This window comes from Poecilia latipinna, unplaced genomic scaffold, assembly GCF_001443285.1.
Source record: "Poecilia latipinna isolate Pla-1442-1.1 unplaced genomic scaffold, P_latipinna-1.0 Scaffold1909, whole genome shotgun sequence".
NCBI lineage: Eukaryota > Metazoa > Chordata > Actinopteri > Cyprinodontiformes > Poeciliidae > Poecilia > Poecilia latipinna.
In genome coordinates this window covers 108,251-126,662 of record NW_015114525.1, presented here as the reverse complement: position 1 = coordinate 126,662, position 18,412 = coordinate 108,251, and the positions used below count along the sequence as shown (strand labels likewise).

Sequence of the window (18,412 nt, the reverse complement as noted above, 5' to 3'; positions counted from 1 at the left end):
CACAAAAACATAACATTTTATATTCAGTGTATTACAGGGTATAATTTTACAATCACAAATTGATAAATGACGTGATATAGAAAATTTATGAAACATATTTTACCATTGACATTAACAGTCACTTGTATCATAAAAAAAAATCTAAATCTGATTAAAAAGTCAAGTTAAAATAAAGATAAAGTAACAATGATAGCACTAAAAGAAGGCACACTTTTTATAACACTTTTACATTTATTCACACAATCACCAGGATGCCTGTCATCAAGCCACAAACTAATGCAAAGCTTGTAAAACTAAAATGTTTGAAAAGAACATTTTGTTACTCCAAAAATGCTCTCTAGGGGAACACGTGGGTGAGAACATGTTGAACTCTTTATCTAAAAAATGGTTTTCCTTTATAAATACTGTGATTGTGACACAAAGAGATGCGTGGTTGTTATTTTTCTAACTTAGGGTTTGAAACTCAAAGCGATCCATTGAAGTTTGTACAGAAGACGGGGTGATAAGCCAGCCTCTGAGCTGGTCTCTGGGGCTTTGTGCACTTGTGCGTGCAGAGTGGACGAGGAGCATGGGCACTGGTTGACACGAGAGTCAGTTTTATAATGTCAAATGACATGAATCATAAGGCTGACAGCCCCAAATGGAGGAACAGATATGAGCCAGATATGTCATCTGAGATAAGGTTAAAAGTAAAAAGCAGAGACACAGACAGACTGCATGCATTTGACCCCTGATTTTTTTTTACTCATGTAGAATTTTTCAATGTCAGCAGGGTGATTAAAACGCACTATTTCCTTGACATCCCATCTCTTCTCTCCCCCTCGTGTCACCTCTCCCGTCATCCTGTCATCCACTCCTGTCTTTTTCAGTCTCTCTCTCTCTCCATTTACAGGAATTAACCCATGGGTCAGATGAATTAACGTTCCCGTCTTTTTTTTTTTTTTTTTTCACTTTTACTGCATCGTTTTGTCATTTCTCTCAGTTTGCTGGTATCAGACATCATCTCCCTGCCATGTACAGTATCCGTCCAATATGCACATAGCCAAGTGGAGTTTTCTTCTTCTTTGTGTGTCGGTTTTAAAAAGTGATGAACATTTCCAGTTGTTTTTACTCTGTTCACGCAATCTTTTTATCAAACACTACTCTCTCAACCTCGTGTCATTAAATTGCATTTCTATTCTTGCACTGTTTTTATGTACCATCCTTACCTGAGTGTTTCAACATTCTGCTTCTCTTTTCTAAGTTTCTCTTGTGCCTCATCCTTCATGTCGTCTGCCGTCCCCAGCCTGTCAAGGAGCAAAACAAGAGAAAAGCGAGGAAGTGAACATGAAGTGTCAGCAGCAATGTATTCTCATTAGAGATGCTCAGCTGAACTTAACATCACTTAACTCTCACAAGGGGGAAATTGGCTTATATGCAATTTATCTTAATGATCCACATGGAAGGATGGTGTTGTTAAAATGGAGAGGTTAAAAATTTAAATGTTCCTCATAAGTGACTGATATGAAGAGATGGGCATTCCTCCCAAGCTTTAATTGTGTCTTGGACACAATAAACAGAAATTGATCGGGGTTTGCTTCTAATCTCACTCTTGCAGAATTGGAAATCTATCATATTTACACGTTAGCAAAGTAAGCAGTGTGCAAAAGTCTACAGAACCACGCCAATGCAGCTGTCAGTGGTAATCCATCCTATTAACTGGTTTCATGGTCACCAATAATTCAGACATTAATGAGTAACAGGTTATGGCCCAGGCAACTTAAAAGTTCCTCTAGACTGAAAACAAATCTTCTTTAAAGGTGGGACATTTACCAAAGAGCACCAGTGTTGCACCAATCATCGCTCAACACAAAAGCCACCCAAGACCAAAGTAGTGATAGCAAAGTCTCCAGAAGGAGTTTGAAATCATAAATTAAATATTTATTCTGTGGTTTTATAGTAAAGAGGAGGAAGTAGAACAGTTGTTCTCTGACGACAACAGCTTAAAAACCTCAGAGGCTGGTACCCTAGCCAGGGGTTTAAACGGTCTCTGCGGCAAGCTTACACTGCCTGTAACTCACCACAGCCAGGGATGACTAACTGAGACTCAGATTCTGGCAACATTTGGGCAAAAACATTAAGGTTTTTCTTCTTTTCTGAACCTTGCCAACAAACAGTTTTGTCACCAAAGAAATTACAGTCAAAATATTCCCACGACTGTGTGTAAGTATATCTACAGATAGTTTATTTCCAAATATACATTTGGCATTAAGAGGTCACTTCAAACTAATGTTTCACATTTGTGGTTGAAAGGTAAGAGCTAACAGACTAGCGTAGCTACTTTTGATAGGTGAGGACAAGTTGATCTTCGCTACCTGTCCTTATTTCCAAGGTTCCTGCACAAATTATCTTTGCAGTAAAAGTACCTACATCCATTTTCTGTTGTCAATAAGGATTCATACATGCACCAGAAATATTTTTTATAAAACGTGTTTTCTTTTTTTTTTTTTTTGTCAAAATTACAATTCAGTCTGTAATTACAGAGGAAATATCGACTAGGGTTATGACTCAGAAGGCTCTTTTTGTTAAAAAAGAAAAGGGCATTCATCACATGAAAATATATTTAATCCAATTTGAAAAACCAAAAGAAAGAGCAATCATAATTTCCTTATAATTCATGCTTTCACATTTTTCTGGTAGCTGTATAATACGGTGATCCATCAGCTTTAATGTCCTTTTTTAGAGATGGGACCAATCAAAGCTTATGTATTTTTGCAAAGCAGTTTCACATGGCAAAGTGAGACTGTGTGACCTGGACCTGCAAAAGCACATTCTGTTCCTTCATATGACGCCACAAAATAAGTGCTGACAGCAAGATGGAGAAAAGAGTAAACACAATAAGCGCCACTGCTTTCGTAAAGCAGACTAGACAAATAGAGGCTAACAGCAGATAGGTGATAACCATGAAGTTCACATGGGAAGTGCAATTGGAATGACATATCAATCTTGGCAGGGGAATTTCTGCTTCTTTCAAACATCATTCTCAACATCGAACGCAGTCTCATCAAAAAGTATCCAACATAAAGTTACTGGTAAGCCACACAGGAAAACTTATTTGACTTATCACAATGATAAGAAGTGTAGATACAGATGGGTGTCTGAGATTATTTCTTACAAAAGTATCAGTGCTCACTCAGGCTTTAATTGGACCTAAAAAAGAAAAAAAATCGAACTAAAACATTATTTCCATTCCACTGGTACATTTAGAAATTATTTTCAGTTTATTTCTTATAGGAAATGGGCCTTTCACAAAAGATAATAAATAAATCTTAAGTAGCATACGATAAAATGTCAACGCTTATGTAAACATTTGATTTAGATAGAGAATATCTGTTTGAAAAATACTGGCGCTTGGGATGTCCATGTAACATAATTTTGATTGTATTGTCTAAAATTAATAAACACCCTAATGATATGAAGCGTACCTATATAAATGTTACCACAACAAAGTGAACCACGTCAGGAAATTTGCAGTATGACCTGTGCACAGGTTCGGAGCTGCCAGGTAATGTTCAGCGATAGGTTATATTTAACCCATCGATGCAAACTGCCAGATACATGGCGGGCAATCTATATAGCAAAGCAGATGGTCTTGTCTTGCGCACCAGGCTGAAATAACAACATCAGTTCCACTGCCTGTACCGTCAAGGACATGCAGAAAGTTAACACAGACAGGCGTGCACACGGTAGCAGGGAGCTACCTGGGTTAGGACTTTCTAATCGGCACACTCCGGCTGGAGAGAGAACGAAAAGCACGAACAGAGAGAATTATAGCTTAAAAGTCCATTTACTAATGAAGCAGTCACTTTCAGCTGCTATTTATGACCACACGAGAAGTCATGATATGACCTTATTGAAAGTTCATGTTCTGTAATAATAAACCAGCCCTTCTGACAGAACGAGGCTCGGGGATTTGGATCTATCTTGCATGTGTTGAAGTGCACTTATTATTCTTTTGGATGCGTGTGCTTGAAACAGCTAGGAAGGATATTTAAAGTGACAATCTGCTTCAATTAATAATGGATTATAGCTTCTGTGTGTGTGTGTATATTGATGAGAGTGATGTCCTTTGTGATTCTTATTTAGGGCTCAGTCTTTGACACTTTCTGGTTCTTTGCTTGCTAAAAGTGTGTCTATGGGAGGGCATGTCTTTGACTTTTCTAGTGACAGCAGACCAGACTCCCACTGTTCACCCTTCTGTACCAGCCGTGCTCAAAGCAAAATCTGAAAAAAAGAAAAAAAAAAAAACTGGCTCCAGAGGGGAACGCTCGCGTGAAAACACACACGTCCGCCTCGCATGTGCGCAGGCGCATTTTACGCGTCTGTGTATTTTACAGATGAATCTGCGTGTGCTTTGCGTGCATGAGCTCCAGCTCCTATTCCCCAGGCAGTGGCTGTCAGTGGAATAACTAGGTAGGGCATATCCAGTGAGTGCATGTCAGATTGGAGAACCCCCTACCAGAAGCCCAAGTCGACTGTCCCATCAGGACACATCATAAACACTCAGGCGCACACAAACAGACAGGAGCTCACGTCAACGATGCTAATCTCAGCCTCAGTGTTACCATGACCTACCAAGTCAAATATTTTTTGTTTTTTCAGGTGTGTGTGTCAGGACAGACTTAGTATTTTTTTCCACCTTCCACATATTCCAAAGGTTTGGGAGAAAGGTCAGCATCACAAAGTCAAACCTAACATCCTCCAGCAAGTTTATTTCCAGTGAGTGAGCACAAAATGTTCCATGTCATTATGTTCTTTTATATTAATCTCAATAAAGACCTCATGATGTGATAAATCTGTCTGCCTATGTTAGCCACTTTTTTTTCTGATGAGTTACTGTGTGCACCAAATCCTGTGTTTAGAATTTTCAGCTTTTATTTGATGTTTAATGTTTCAAGGAACATGTTTGTTGCTTTAGATTTATACTCCCTGATCAGGAAAGAGTGTTTTGCTTCAACTATTAAGAGATATTTGCAAGTCTTTATTTTCAGTGTTCTCTAAATCTCAATTCAACTTTCAAATAAAACAAATACTATCTAATCAGAAATGTTCTATTTCATCTTGGCTGATTCAAGTGTGAAGTCTTTAAAATGCAAGTCCAAGTTATCAGAGCACAAATCCAAGTCAAGACTAACGTCTTTAAAGGGCAAATCCAAGTAAAGGCTCAAAACTAGAGCAAGAGTTAAGTATCAAGTCCCACGTCTTTAGTTAAAATCTGAATCAAATCTCAAGTTTTTTCAGTATGACTTCACCATGTAGCTCAGTGGTAGAGCAGGTGCAGCTTTTACTGAAGCTATAGTCCTCAATCCAGTTGTCCCCGTTCAAAGGCATGTCTTCCCCTTCTCTCTCTACGCTTCCTCCTGTTCAGCTAGTTGAATAAAGGTCACTAGTGACATGGAAATCTTTCAAAAGATGTAAAAGTAACACTTCTGAAATGAAAATGTGTACACACAAGGTTTAAGGATGTTTTAGCTCAACAGCCTGGAAGGATGCTTCAGTTGGACAACAAGAAACAAAAAAATGCAATGCAAAGATACAGTGGTACATTTTGGTTTATATGTCCAGATGTGCACAAAACAAGTGTAAATTTAAACATATTTTAGGAGTTTCTAACATTATTGTACTTCTGTTAGCTCTTGTAATGCTTCAATGTGAATGTGTTTAGTGTGCGACGTTGTGCATAGTGACACCTGCTTGTGTATCTTTTGTTTTTTTTGGTTATCTAGTAACCATCCTAGTGATGCCATAACAACGATAATCAAAACAACAACGACACACACATGCGCAGAAGCGCAAAGTACGAGTAATATCATATAACAGCTAACCAAATTAGCCAAGGGGTCAGAGAATGCGTTTGTCTTCCAACTTGTCATTCTTGATTAACATTTCACTATCGCAACATGTTTGTTTGCGTTTCATTTGTATGTTTGGGTTGCTATGCTACTGTTTCATCAAATAATTGCTGATTACCAAATAAGATGGCTTACTGAGTGTGTGTGTGTGCGTGTGTGTGCGCTACTGTGTGTGAGACTGAGTTTAGGAGAGACTATTCTGTCACATACACACAGAAATCCGCAGATGCTCAAACACTGTTCCAGTTTATTGTGTTGTCATGAATCCCACTATAAACTGGAGCCAATAGGGCTGATCAGTGATCCTCCACCAAGGAGAGCTCTCTTTTCATGCAGTAATGTTTACTGCACACATACACACACGCACACAAGCAAGCACAAAACTCAGACTGCGTGTGTGTGAGACAGAGAGAGTGTCTATGTTTGTTCAGTGCAGTAACATGAACTTGAAGTTGGATTTCTGCTGATACCTCACAAGCAGGCTGTGACGGCTGCTCGACTCAGTTCCTCACAGACATGACATATTACCTAACACATACACAAACAGAGGGGAATTAACAGTGTAGTGACTGGATCATTGTTTGTTAGGTTGCTAGTGGAAACTGCAAATTGGAATAAAACCACAAGTAGCGCTTCCCTCAGAGTTCTTCCTTGTTACAAATAGATGCCTTTCTGTTTGCCATCCATCATTTCGCTTCTCCTCCACTCCTGCTCTTCCACCTGTGAGCCGTCTTATCAGCGTTGCAATCCAGAACCCAGGTGTGTGTGTGTGTGTGTGTGTGCGTGTTTCTCTTTGTGTGTTCTCTTGCACATTTTTATGACAGCTTCTTTAATACCTGCCAAGCCTGGTTTTGATTGATTCTGTGCACAGGGATAATTATGCTACCCACTGCAGGTGTATGTGGGTGTATGTAAGCATGCTCCCAAACACACAGAAATAGCCACAGAGTCAGATGAAGGCACATACAGACTCACACCAAGACATGATGCTGGATTCAAGCATGTGACCAGCTAGCCGGGGGGAAATAAGCGATGCGTGTCAAATTCCCAGACGCTTCTCTCAATGCCACAAGCATGCTCACAAGCTACGTGATATGTTTCAGCCTGTCATCAGTTAGAGAAGCTGTCTGCCCACATACTATCAGTTTTTATATATATATATTTTTTTTTTCATACCCCTTGATCTCTTTCCTTTAACCTCTATGCCTTTTTAAAAGGAAAGCCATTTTCCCACTACTCTCTCTTGTTCTTTGTCCCCTACTCACACAATAAAAGGACCAAGTGAATGTGATAAGCTGTACATTTCAGTCCCAGCTGAATAAAGCAGACAGGTGCTTGTTTTGGTGTAAAATAGAATATAACTTATCATTCTGTTGCACAAACATACAACATCAGTTTTGTTTTAAACCTTGGAAAAGCCTCATTTAATAACTAAGATCTACATTCTTAACACATTCAAACACATATTAAAAATGTTAGGCCTTTTATGCTACCTTCATTTAAAACTTGTATATGTTAATTTCTTGCAGGATGTGATCAAATCTAATCAATAATGGGCTTTGTAATCATTAAACAGAATAGAATAGAATAGAATAGAATAGAATAGAATAGAATAGAATAGAATAGAATAGAATAGAATAGAATATGCCTTTATTTGTCTTAAACAATGACGTCCGAAACAGACTGACTTGTTTTGTCTCTGCACCTTTACCAGGAACATTGTAGCTAACGTCAGTTCGGGTGTCCATGCTCACAGCAGCATGTTTTACACTGAGGCAGATTTTCTGTGATACTCTTTACTCCTTACATCTTCTTTGCACCTGACAAACTTTAGATTCGTTACCACCACTTGCTGAGCAGGAGTTTGTGCATCATTGCTATCAGTGAGCTAAAAATGAAGGAACTAAAAAGGGTGTGTTTAAATGAATCAGTTTTGAAACATGTATTTTTTTTTTGTCATTAATTTATTGAGATTACTGGTTAGATGTCCCAGCCCTGCGTTTTTGTGTCATTCTCATTCCACTCCTTCACCACTGTGACTCATGTGTTACCCAAGTTTTATTGGGTACAAAAAAGAGTTGTCTGCCATTGGCCATTTTGTGCTAATTATGTCTCAATTTGTCCTTCCTTTGGGGAGGTTTTGTACTGGGTTTCACAACTCATAATTTAAAGAAATGTTCTGTGATCTGCAACGGCCAATTGTAAAGTCATGCGAGTATAATATTGTTTATATTATGCTTATATTTCATGTTTCTGGAGTGGTCCAAATATGAATAAAAACCACAATCAATGAAGCTATGGTGTTCACAGGGATCAAATTGGAGGAACATAATGGGGAGGTCAATTTTTCCAAAGTTGTTGTTTTTCAATTTAATATCAAATGAATTTATTACTTATTTATTTGTGGCAGTCAGAATTACCTTTCTCTTCTTTAACGTCTAACAAATTGCTGCAGATTTCCTAAGGACTTGCAGCACAGACTGAAAGTGTGTGAAAAATGACTTTGCTGACCTACTTGCTCCAAACAGAACTGGGAACCAAAAGGCTAAACTAGTAAGTTAATAAGTTTTAAATATTGTTACGCAATGATCTTTCAACCTGCAGTAGGTAACTTTATCAAAGCCAAAACTAGACGCCTACTGGCACAATACACACACACACACACACACACACACACACACATGCAGAATGACAGGTGACGTTTTTATTGAGGTTTGGTTTATGAGGAGGGTGTGTTGTTATAGAGTTACCAGTCGGGTTCTTCAACATTACCCATTCATTTAAACCTGTCAGATTCCCTTTGACATGTCCCATGTTATTAATTTTGAATTGAATTACATGGGATCAAATTTGAAAATTACAGTAAATATGAGCAAACATGTTTGGGAAAACCACATAAGTCTGAAGTCGGTATGAAGATGTCTAACATCTGCCAATAAAACTGTTACAGAAAAATATCAGAAGGTTCAGAATGCTTACAAGCAATCATTCAACTAATCAAAACAAATGTGATTTAATTATATATGACATGATAGAAGAAAAAAAAGGACATACGGTTTACCATATAAAAAAAATTAAAACAAAGAACTGCCATATTCCTAAATAACCATTATGAACACAGAAAGAAAAAAAAGGGTATGACAGACAGTAAGCATCTTCTTTTGGGATTTTACATAGGCCTCTCATGCATCATTGTGTCATGCCACATAATCTTTCCCTGAACTTTGACCCCACTGACTCAAAGCAGGCCTTATGGGCCTGAGCACCACTGTTAGCACTGTGCTTGTTTTCCTGTTTGTTTTCATTAGACACAGAGGAGACGAGATTTCAGGGAGAGATAATCAGCTTACATTAGGTCAGAGTGAACTGGTTCACCAGTTTACTGTATACAGATGATTACATATGTCCAGCTGGGTGGAAGACACCAGCTGTGGCACCCGCTTACAGGAGCTCTATAAAAATGAGGACTGCATTAAAGGGCCAAACTATCCTAAATATATTCAGCTAAATGCAGACCGTTTCTGTGGTGCTTGGGGAGTAAGAAAGTAAAAATGGATTAAAAAATGAGTATTTAACAGGCCTAAATGTTGTTATTGCTAGTAAATTGTAATTTTGCAGTAATTTTGTTTTGCAGGTTTGAACAAGCAGTATATAAAAACTTTAAACCATCTGAAACATTCAGCTAATGGCTTACGTAACTTGTCTCCTAGAGATTAAATAGTTTCTCAAGAAGATTTTGTATCATTAATAACATTTCTCTACAGAAATCAGACAGGAAATGGTCAGAAAAGAAGGGGTCAAGATAAGAGTGCAAAAGAGTGCAAATATGAAATCTGTATACTATATTGCCCTTCAGTAATCACTAGATTTAAATAGAGAAGATGGGCACATCCGACCACCTGATGCAATAGTTCATACTACACGATGTTTTGCCCCTATTTTCCCCTTATGACAATCTTAGAACGTTGGGTGTTCCAAGATTGTCGCTGGTGATTTCGTAACCGATCATCCTGCAGTGTGTGGTGTGTTACGGTAGATCGTCGTGGCCGCTCCGATCTAAATCAGGGGTTTTCCCCGACTGGGAGCTTAACGCTGAATGTGACAGGTAGCCAATCAGAAAGCGCGGATTCTCCTTCGGGCTTTCTGAGGGGAAATTACGGAGGGGAATCCCAAACAGCTGACACGGCGCAACCCGAAGTCCAGCGGATATCGGAGATGATATGTGGAAACAACATTAATGTTTATTCAACATTTCGTGCAAAGAATATAGAAATGACAAGGAGAGGAGTTGGAGCCAAATTGCTACCGCAGTTGATAAACCCAGTAATTTTCAGCTGTTCTTCGTTAACGTGACATAAATAGGTTATAATGATTTTCATTCAGTCTGGACTTTAAGCTGACTCTAGCCACATGCATCACAGGTAGGTTCTAGTAAAGCATTGATTAATGCCTGGTTTTAAAATTAGTTAGCTGGACTTGTAGCCATTATTTTGTGCCCATGTGGCTGGACACCACACGGCACGACGAACCCGATTGAACTGTTATACCTAGGATTTCTGTCAGGTTTTGAAAATGGGCCGACAGTCCGCCAACAACTCGTGTAGTGTGCGCTGGACATTACACTAAGGAAGAGCACCGGAGTTGAGCCTTTTTTCATTCAGTGACATCAACAGAAAGAAAAAAAGACAGGAAGAGATGATAAAGCCGATAATTAAAATGAGGTCGATAGGTTTAATTTATCGTGCGATTAATTGATTTATCGTTTATCGTGACAGGCCAAACTGTGCGCATTTCAGCTACCATTCCAAACGATGCTGTTTATGCAAAGTGTATTCACTGACTCAGTCTTGCTCCTCTTGTAGCAACTAGAAATAAATGTACTACTGTTTGCAAAACTATTCAAACTTGCTCTTTTGTGCAGCTTTAATTGACTGACGAGATATACAGAAGTGTGTGTCCCAGAAGTTAAAGTCTAAAACAGAAAAATCTGCATTTGGAAAACAGTTTCTGTAATGCTGTTTTTAATCACTTTGCCAACACAAATCAGCAATTGAAAACGATTTTCAATAAATCTTACAATGAATTCACTCCACAGCATAGGTTAAGTTACTCCAAAGTAAGGTGTCTTTATAAGGAATTTGTCATGAACTTCATAGTTAAAAAAAAAACAGAAGCTCTCGTTACAAATATACAACTTGATGATTTTCAGTCTAAACTGCAGATTTGTTTTTTTTTTTTTAATTAATTCAAACTCTGGGGAAATGTTTAACATTCCTGTTTGGTAAATAAATAAATAAATAAATAAATAAATAAATAAATGAAGGTGGACATGTTCCAAAAGAGTGTTGTGCACAGAGAAACGCATCAGCAGCACCTGCCTTGTTTCTCTCATCTGTTAACGATCTAGGCTGAATCTTTTAATTCGTCCGTCAGAACATGTCCTCTTCATGTTCCTGTTTTTGTTCTCTTCAACCTTTATACTTCATCCGCTTCATGCCGTCAGCAAAGCAACAAAAGTGTTGATTAGAGCAGCATGTTTCGCTTTGAAAGCACTTTTATTGTTGTACGGGCAATAGTTGATGCTGTGAATATCACTGGTGCGAAGTCAGAGCCAACCCCTTAAGTTCAAGTCCCGCCTCTGGTCTGAGTCTACCTGCTTGCTGCAGAAAGTTTAATACAATTGCATGTGTCTCTGTTTCTGCGTCTCTCGTGGTGTGCGTTTGTTGCTCAACTGTTGGTGGCACGTGTCTGAAAATGGATTCGTGCCAAGCAGCTCTAATGGCTGATAAAACTCCCACGTAATTTTCTGACGGGAAATTTCAGATTTAAACAAATTACTCATCATTTTTAGTTATAGTTTTTAATCTTATCATCATCCCATGAAAATGATTATTTCAGAATTCACAATGCTGATTTGTGTGCAGGAATTACTGCATTAATTTGTGTGATGAGGCCTTCAGAAGCGAGGCCCAGTTTGACACACAGAGTGCAAACATTTCCTGCATTTTTCTCTGTAACTAAACTCCCTTTGGCTGTTTGTCCACAGACATCTGCTATTTGATTTGAAAATTGCTGAAGAGACATTAAAGAAATATTCAAAACTTGTCAGTGAGTGCGTGTTCGCGTGTGTGTGCGCATGGGTGCGTGTGTGTGCAGATGACATATGACCTAATCTGGGACATGCAAACATGCACAAATAGTTATTCTATTTATTAGATGTGAAGTTTCAGGTGAAAATCTGTGAAAACCTTTTGCAAAAAATGAAGTTGTGAATAAATGACCTTCATACACACAAACATAAACAGATGCACTTATCAGCTATTGTGATCTGTTTAGAAATTATGACTGTCAGCATTTAATCACATCACTTAACCCAAAATACATGATGGTCTAATTAATATTAGTCAGGAATTTTCTGCTTTGGTTGTACACATGAAGCACCAATCACGAGTCTAGCCACGCCTTTCCATGCATCTTTAGAAATAAGGTGAGTCCAGATCTTGGTCTTGTGCTGACACCACCAGGAACAGAAAGCAAAAGGACTGAGGCTGTTGTGCTTCCTGTATGCATTACTTTAGTAGGTGAGGAATTAAAACAATCAAAGAACAGATTAGCCTGATTTGAACTAATGATCTAGTAGTTTGAGACAATCTTGCATTGATGGATTCACTTCAAAATAAATACTACAATTGTAAAGCAAGCATAGTAACAACATTTTAATTAAATCTGTCAAAAAATAATTAATTAAAAGTGCTTAAAACTTTCAAGTCGATCAAACGTAATCACCGGACGTTCGGCGGACATTCAAGACAACGTTTAGCGGACGTGCTCCAAACATTCAATGCTAGCTGGGACAGAATCATACATCAAAGTATCTAAATTCGTAGCTTTAAAATTTTGTAAGAGTTAAAAAAACAGCATCACATTTATTCATTTTCTACATGTAGAAACAATGCTATGATTTGTTAAGTGAAATTTCAATTCATATGGATGAGCTTGCCAAACTAGGCCATACTAAAATTATGATTCCTCTAGAAACTGTACAGTGTGATTTAAATTAAATGATTTATATTATCTAAAAATCTGTTTTAGCTCATTTTAAACATGATTAGAAGCTGCATTCCGTGCCTAAAAAAACAAAAAAAAAACATGCCCAAAAACATAGCTGCTGCTGTAAATGCGATATTCAGATTTCACAACTAACTGAGATATTGGCGCACACAAGGTTTAGAGCCGGTTCTGCAAACCCCTAATTATACAAAACAAAAAAATGTGTCACCTGCAAACACAGCATGCCAAAATCTATTTAGAGCACTCCTAACAGTAAAGACTAGAAAATCCAGTGGATTAATTTTAGTTTTCATAGCAATGTCACACAACAATAGGAAAATCCCTGTAGGCCTGCTGTTCGCATGGTTACAGCTGATGTGACTTGCATTAAAATCTCACCCACTCCCACTCTATTTCCAGACACAGTAGGTTTTAACTTTGAGAAAAGAAAATATCTTTTGAAGAAAACAAGTTAACCAAGGAAGACTTGAGCACATTTTTCCATTTACTGCTTTATAGTAATATAAAATCCAAAGTAGAAAAGTAGAGTTAATGATAGTTGTAAAAAAAAAAAGTAAACAAAAAAGAAATGTTATGAAACAAATGATTTTTTTAAACTCTAGACCTTGCCACACATACTGAAGTCTGACACTGAATAGAGCGCATAGAGAAAGTGTACCTGCTAAAATGGGTGTGGGCAGGAGAATCTAGAGAAATCTAAAGGTCATGGTACAAGTAATCATCTGTGGTATTTCAGGTCACACTTGAAGAATGTCTTCTTGGAACCTATCAGAAGCTGTATATGACTGCAAATATGACAACATTTCTGTTTGTAACTAGAGCATTTAATTAAAAAAAATATTTGAAATGTACGTCTGGCTCTTCTTTAGGTACATGATAAGTCTACTAAGCACCTCCACAGATCTTTAAAAATATGCCTCTTTTTCACTTACACACATTCTGGGTTTATTGAGAAATGTGCCAACAAAGGCAAGCCTCTCCAGCTCTTAACAATGGGTCAATCAATTAATGGGAGGTCCCAGGTTAAAATCACTACTGACCAAAAACAATATTTCCCAAACAAAATCACAATAATTTTTATTGGAGAAATATTGATTGACAATGATTGGGGAAATATTTTTAACAAAACAAAAGTGGAACCTTTTGGAAGGTGTACATTTTGCATAAGTCTGACACAGCATTTCAGAAAAACTACATAAAACTCATCAGACATCTCTTGGATAAAACTGTTTCCAAAGCAACCAGAGGATGAATGCCGAGTTGCAGCCTACTTGCTGTTTTGGCTAAACCATCTGTCCACCCATTGTCTTACATCCTTCAAAGTTCATGGGGGGTCTGGTGTTTATCTCCAGAGGTCATTAAGGCGGGAGGTGGGGCACGCACAGGTCACCAGACCATCCCAGACCAACACAGAGACGAAGAGGACAAACAACTGAGCATTCACAAACTCAAAGCTGAGAGCAAATTGAGAAAGACCAATTAATGTCACGTTCAAGTATTTGGAGTGTAGGAGGAAGGTGGAGTATCCAAAGCAAACCCACACATGACTGGGGAGAGAACATGCAAACCACATGCAGGAAAGGCTGGGTTTCCAAAGCAGGACCTTCCTGCTGGACTTCAACAGTGACTGTGATGCATAAGAATCAAGATTTTCTACAAGAGAAACAGCTTTGCAGAGAAATGTAGAAATTAACATGAAAATCCTAAACTCAGTTTGCTTACAATGATCTAATCAGTAAACTTATTTTCTACATTGTTTCCTACAAATATTGATAAATGAATGAAAACTAGTTCATATTAGGACCGTGAACCCATATCACAATGCTTAACAGCCAAGCAATGAACCCAAATTAATTTAGTTTTAACAATGGGAACTGAACTTACATCTGGTTCTTGATAAAAGTAAACTGACATAACACTGATTGTTTAAAATTTGTAGTTCAACAACTGACTGGTTGCCATTACTATATGTGAAGCTGTAATACCGATAAACACTGAAGACATCTCATGAATGGCTTAATGTTTTGTGAAAGCGGCCAACTGATTCATAGAGCAAGAAGCACCAATGGTACATATTTTCCTTACCTTTAAACTAAATCAAGGAAAAAAAAACATCCATGGATAAAATGAAACCAGGTGTTTTTAGAATCTTTTTCATATACTAAGTTAGACATTACCAATTTCTTTGTCTATGTGTTTTATCATCAAAATATGGTGACTGTCCTTTTGAAGTTGGGCATAGGTTAACATAAAACATAGTATAAGTAAGGAAATGTTAACAAAACTCACCTCTGTCTGAGCTCATGAAGGTTTTTCTTCAGGTTCTTTGAAATTTCTTTGGCCTTCTGAAGGTCAGTCCTCAGAACAGTTTCTCTCTCCTCAGCACTCTTCTTCAGTTCTTCCCTCTGCTTTCTTAGTTTCTCCACCATCAAGTCTCCAAGCTCCCTTCTCAGCTGTCTTTCTTTCTCTTCAATGATTTTTTGATGGTCCGCTTTCATCTTATTCCTCGTTCTATCAGATTTTGCTTCAAACTCATCTTTTAGCGTTTTCGTCATGTCCCTGTACCTTTTCTCCAGCTCGTCTCTGGTGGTTTTCTCCCTGACATCAACTTGTGCCTGAAGCTCCCTCTCCTGCTCCAGCCTGTTCAGCTCCCAAGCCTCCAGTTGGGCCTTTTCCCTCTGGGCAGTCTCCTTCCATTCCTGGAGCTCAGCCTCTAACTGAGCCAACCGACTCTGGAGCTGACGATTCTCATATAAAGTCAGGTAGCTTACACCACAGTAATCGCACTTGGTCTCGTTGCGCTCCATCTGAGGAAAAAAAATGCAACTTGTTGGATAACGACTTTAAGTTCCCATTTTCTACAGTAATACACATAGCTTATATCTGGTGTGACTGAAAGACAGCTAACTTACTAAGGCCACACATATGCCTCTGAGCAATTAGTTTTGAACCGACATCGAAAACACACTGAGGTCCAAACAAATTGTGATGGAGAATTGAAAGCTGAAAAGATGTCTATTTTGGGATACCAACTGGTGCAGAAATGCCTTTGAAAGATGGTTGTAGTTGATAAAACATCTTTGTTCAGGGTACATATGGACAGGAATAGTTTGTGGTCCTTATTGAGGCTTCCATCTGCACTAGCTCATCAAAATTGGACAGATTTCCAATGACAGATTGGAAAAACATTGCCTGGTCTAAAGAGTCTCAATTTCAACACCAACACTTTGGTAAGTAGGGTCAGCATTTGGCAGGAGCAACATGAAACCATTGATGCATGCTGGTTTGAATCAACAGTTCAAGCTAGTGGCGACGGCATAATGGTGTGGGGGCATAATACATCTATTGCTGCTGCCTTGTTCACTCTTTTACAACCACAGTTTACTCATCTTCTGATAGTGTCTTGCAGTAGGATAATGCACCGTGTCATAAAGCTCATTTCGTCTGTTTTCACATGGCATGAAGGCGAGTTCACTGTGCTCCTACAGTCACCAGATCTCAATCCAATAGAGCACGTTTTGGATGTTGGATTCGTTTCATGAAAAAAGCAGCCGACAAATCTATAATAACTGCGGAATGCTATAATGTCATTGTAGGACAAAATCTCAGAAGAATATTTCTGGAAGATTGTGGAGTATACGTCAAGTAGAATTGAGACAGTTCTGAAAATAAACAGGCTCCAACCTGCTACTGTGATGTAACTACTTAAATGGCCAGAGAGTGCATGATATTTGATATGTTTCATAAGAGTTGTGCTATTTTAGCTGTCCTGCCCTGAACATATCATTGTCAGTCACGCTCACCCACATTGTTAAATATCTTTTTTAAAACCCCTGAGTTAGAGAACCCCATGCCTCTCACCTCCCTCCCTCGCATGTCTCATAAACATCCAGCAGCTGCATAATTACATGTTGTTGTTTTTTTAAATCATAAGAAAGTTTTCTAGCAATCTTCTCTCTGTGTTTATTTGCATACAGCACACTTAATGAGCTCTGGATCCATGTGTCCACTTAAGATGTATTTAAATAGAAGGTTCAGAGCAAGACCCTTGAAATCCGATCACTCAACATCGATACTGATACTGAACAGAACCTCTATAGTACCATTGTGCCTTTTTGTAAAGTATTACTAAACACACTCATTACTCAGACTCATTAACCAAGATGCACAGAGCCCATCACGTGATATGTGTGTGTGTGTATATATATATATATATATATATATATATATATATATATATATATATATATATAAAATGTTGTCAAAAACAACATTTTCCTGTCAGCAGTTCAAAACAGAGGAAAGTAAATCCTCTAATCCCCACATCACATATTGTTGTCGCTCCTTCTGTTGTCTCCCAAGTAATTTATCATTCTCTGTGTGTGTTAATGTACTCCCTCCAAGGACCTGTCACTTCTTTCTGGATTTCAAGGAACAAATCCTTTCCTTCAAGCTTTCATCTTCAGGTTGATACAGTATGTGGCACATACGCAGCTGATGTGTGGTTGACGCACCGACAGCTTCTATGTCGGGACGTTCCAAGTCAACTGCTACATGATGTAAACACAGTGAAATAAACGTACAAACAAAGCAGGAATGCTTCTGAAAAAAAAAATCTGATAATTTATATTTAAAAGTGCAGAGTTGTTGCTCTGAACATTTTGTCAGGAACTTTGTATCAATGAGAAATAAAAGCCATTAAATCTTGTGTCCACACTATTCTTAAAAGTATATAGTCGATTCCTTGTTCTTTAATAAGTATGCCTCTTTGTAATAAGTGTGAGACTATACATGTTTACCTCTGACTCTCATGCATATTTCATATTGATGGTAAAAACAAAAAAGTCTTAGGTCAGGCAGGTTAGGAAAAAACAGAACTAGAAATGCCTTAGACATGACAACTGAGTGACAGGTGACACGAGATAAGGCATCATTCCATTTCTCCACTAATCACATTTACTTCCTCCATCACCCATCGAAATGCCTTCACCATCTATGTTAGCAACTTGCCAATCCACATCAGGAAATGATGCCCATTATGTCTGTCTCCTGTCTCTAAGACAGCAGCAGTCTGTCTTCCACCAACCATGACTGACAAAATGAAAGGGAGGAGAACCTCCATTAAAAAAAAAAGAAAAAGAATCTCAGGTGGAGCGAAACAGAACACCCAAATGAATGAATCAGAGGAATGTCTAACGGCTGTAGTAAGGAGAAAGTAGGTAAACTGAGGGATGAGACTAAAACTTAAAAGGATTCAGAAGCCAAACAAATGAAGAAAAAATCTGACAATAATCTAACACAGCGTTTCCAAAATCTGGTCCTCAAGTACGCCTGGCCTGTGTGCTCCAGGTGTCGTCTTACTTCCAAACATCTGACTTAAATGAATGGGTGATTAACAGCCTTCGGCAGCATTTGGTGGCTGCAGAGATGATCATGCAATCATTTGAACC

General features: G+C 38.2%; 1 protein-coding gene across 3 annotated transcripts in view; it reads right to left on the bottom strand.

Annotated features, from left to right (window-relative positions):
- Positions 1-1,183: 1,183 nt before the first annotated feature.
- LOC106935104 (stress response protein NST1-like) overlaps positions 1,184-18,412 on the bottom strand; it is an 87,131-nt gene continuing 69,902 nt past the window's right edge. For all 3 annotated transcript variants that reach the window (XM_015015415.1, XM_015015416.1, XM_015015414.1), the window contains 2 exons: positions 15,252-15,769; positions 1,184-1,286 (listed from right to left, as the gene is read on the bottom strand). In XM_015015415.1, coding sequence (XP_014870901.1) covers positions 1,205-1,286; positions 15,252-15,769 — 600 coding nt within the window. In that variant the 3' untranslated portion in view covers positions 1,184-1,204. The remainder of the gene's footprint in view (positions 1,287-15,251; positions 15,770-18,412) is intronic.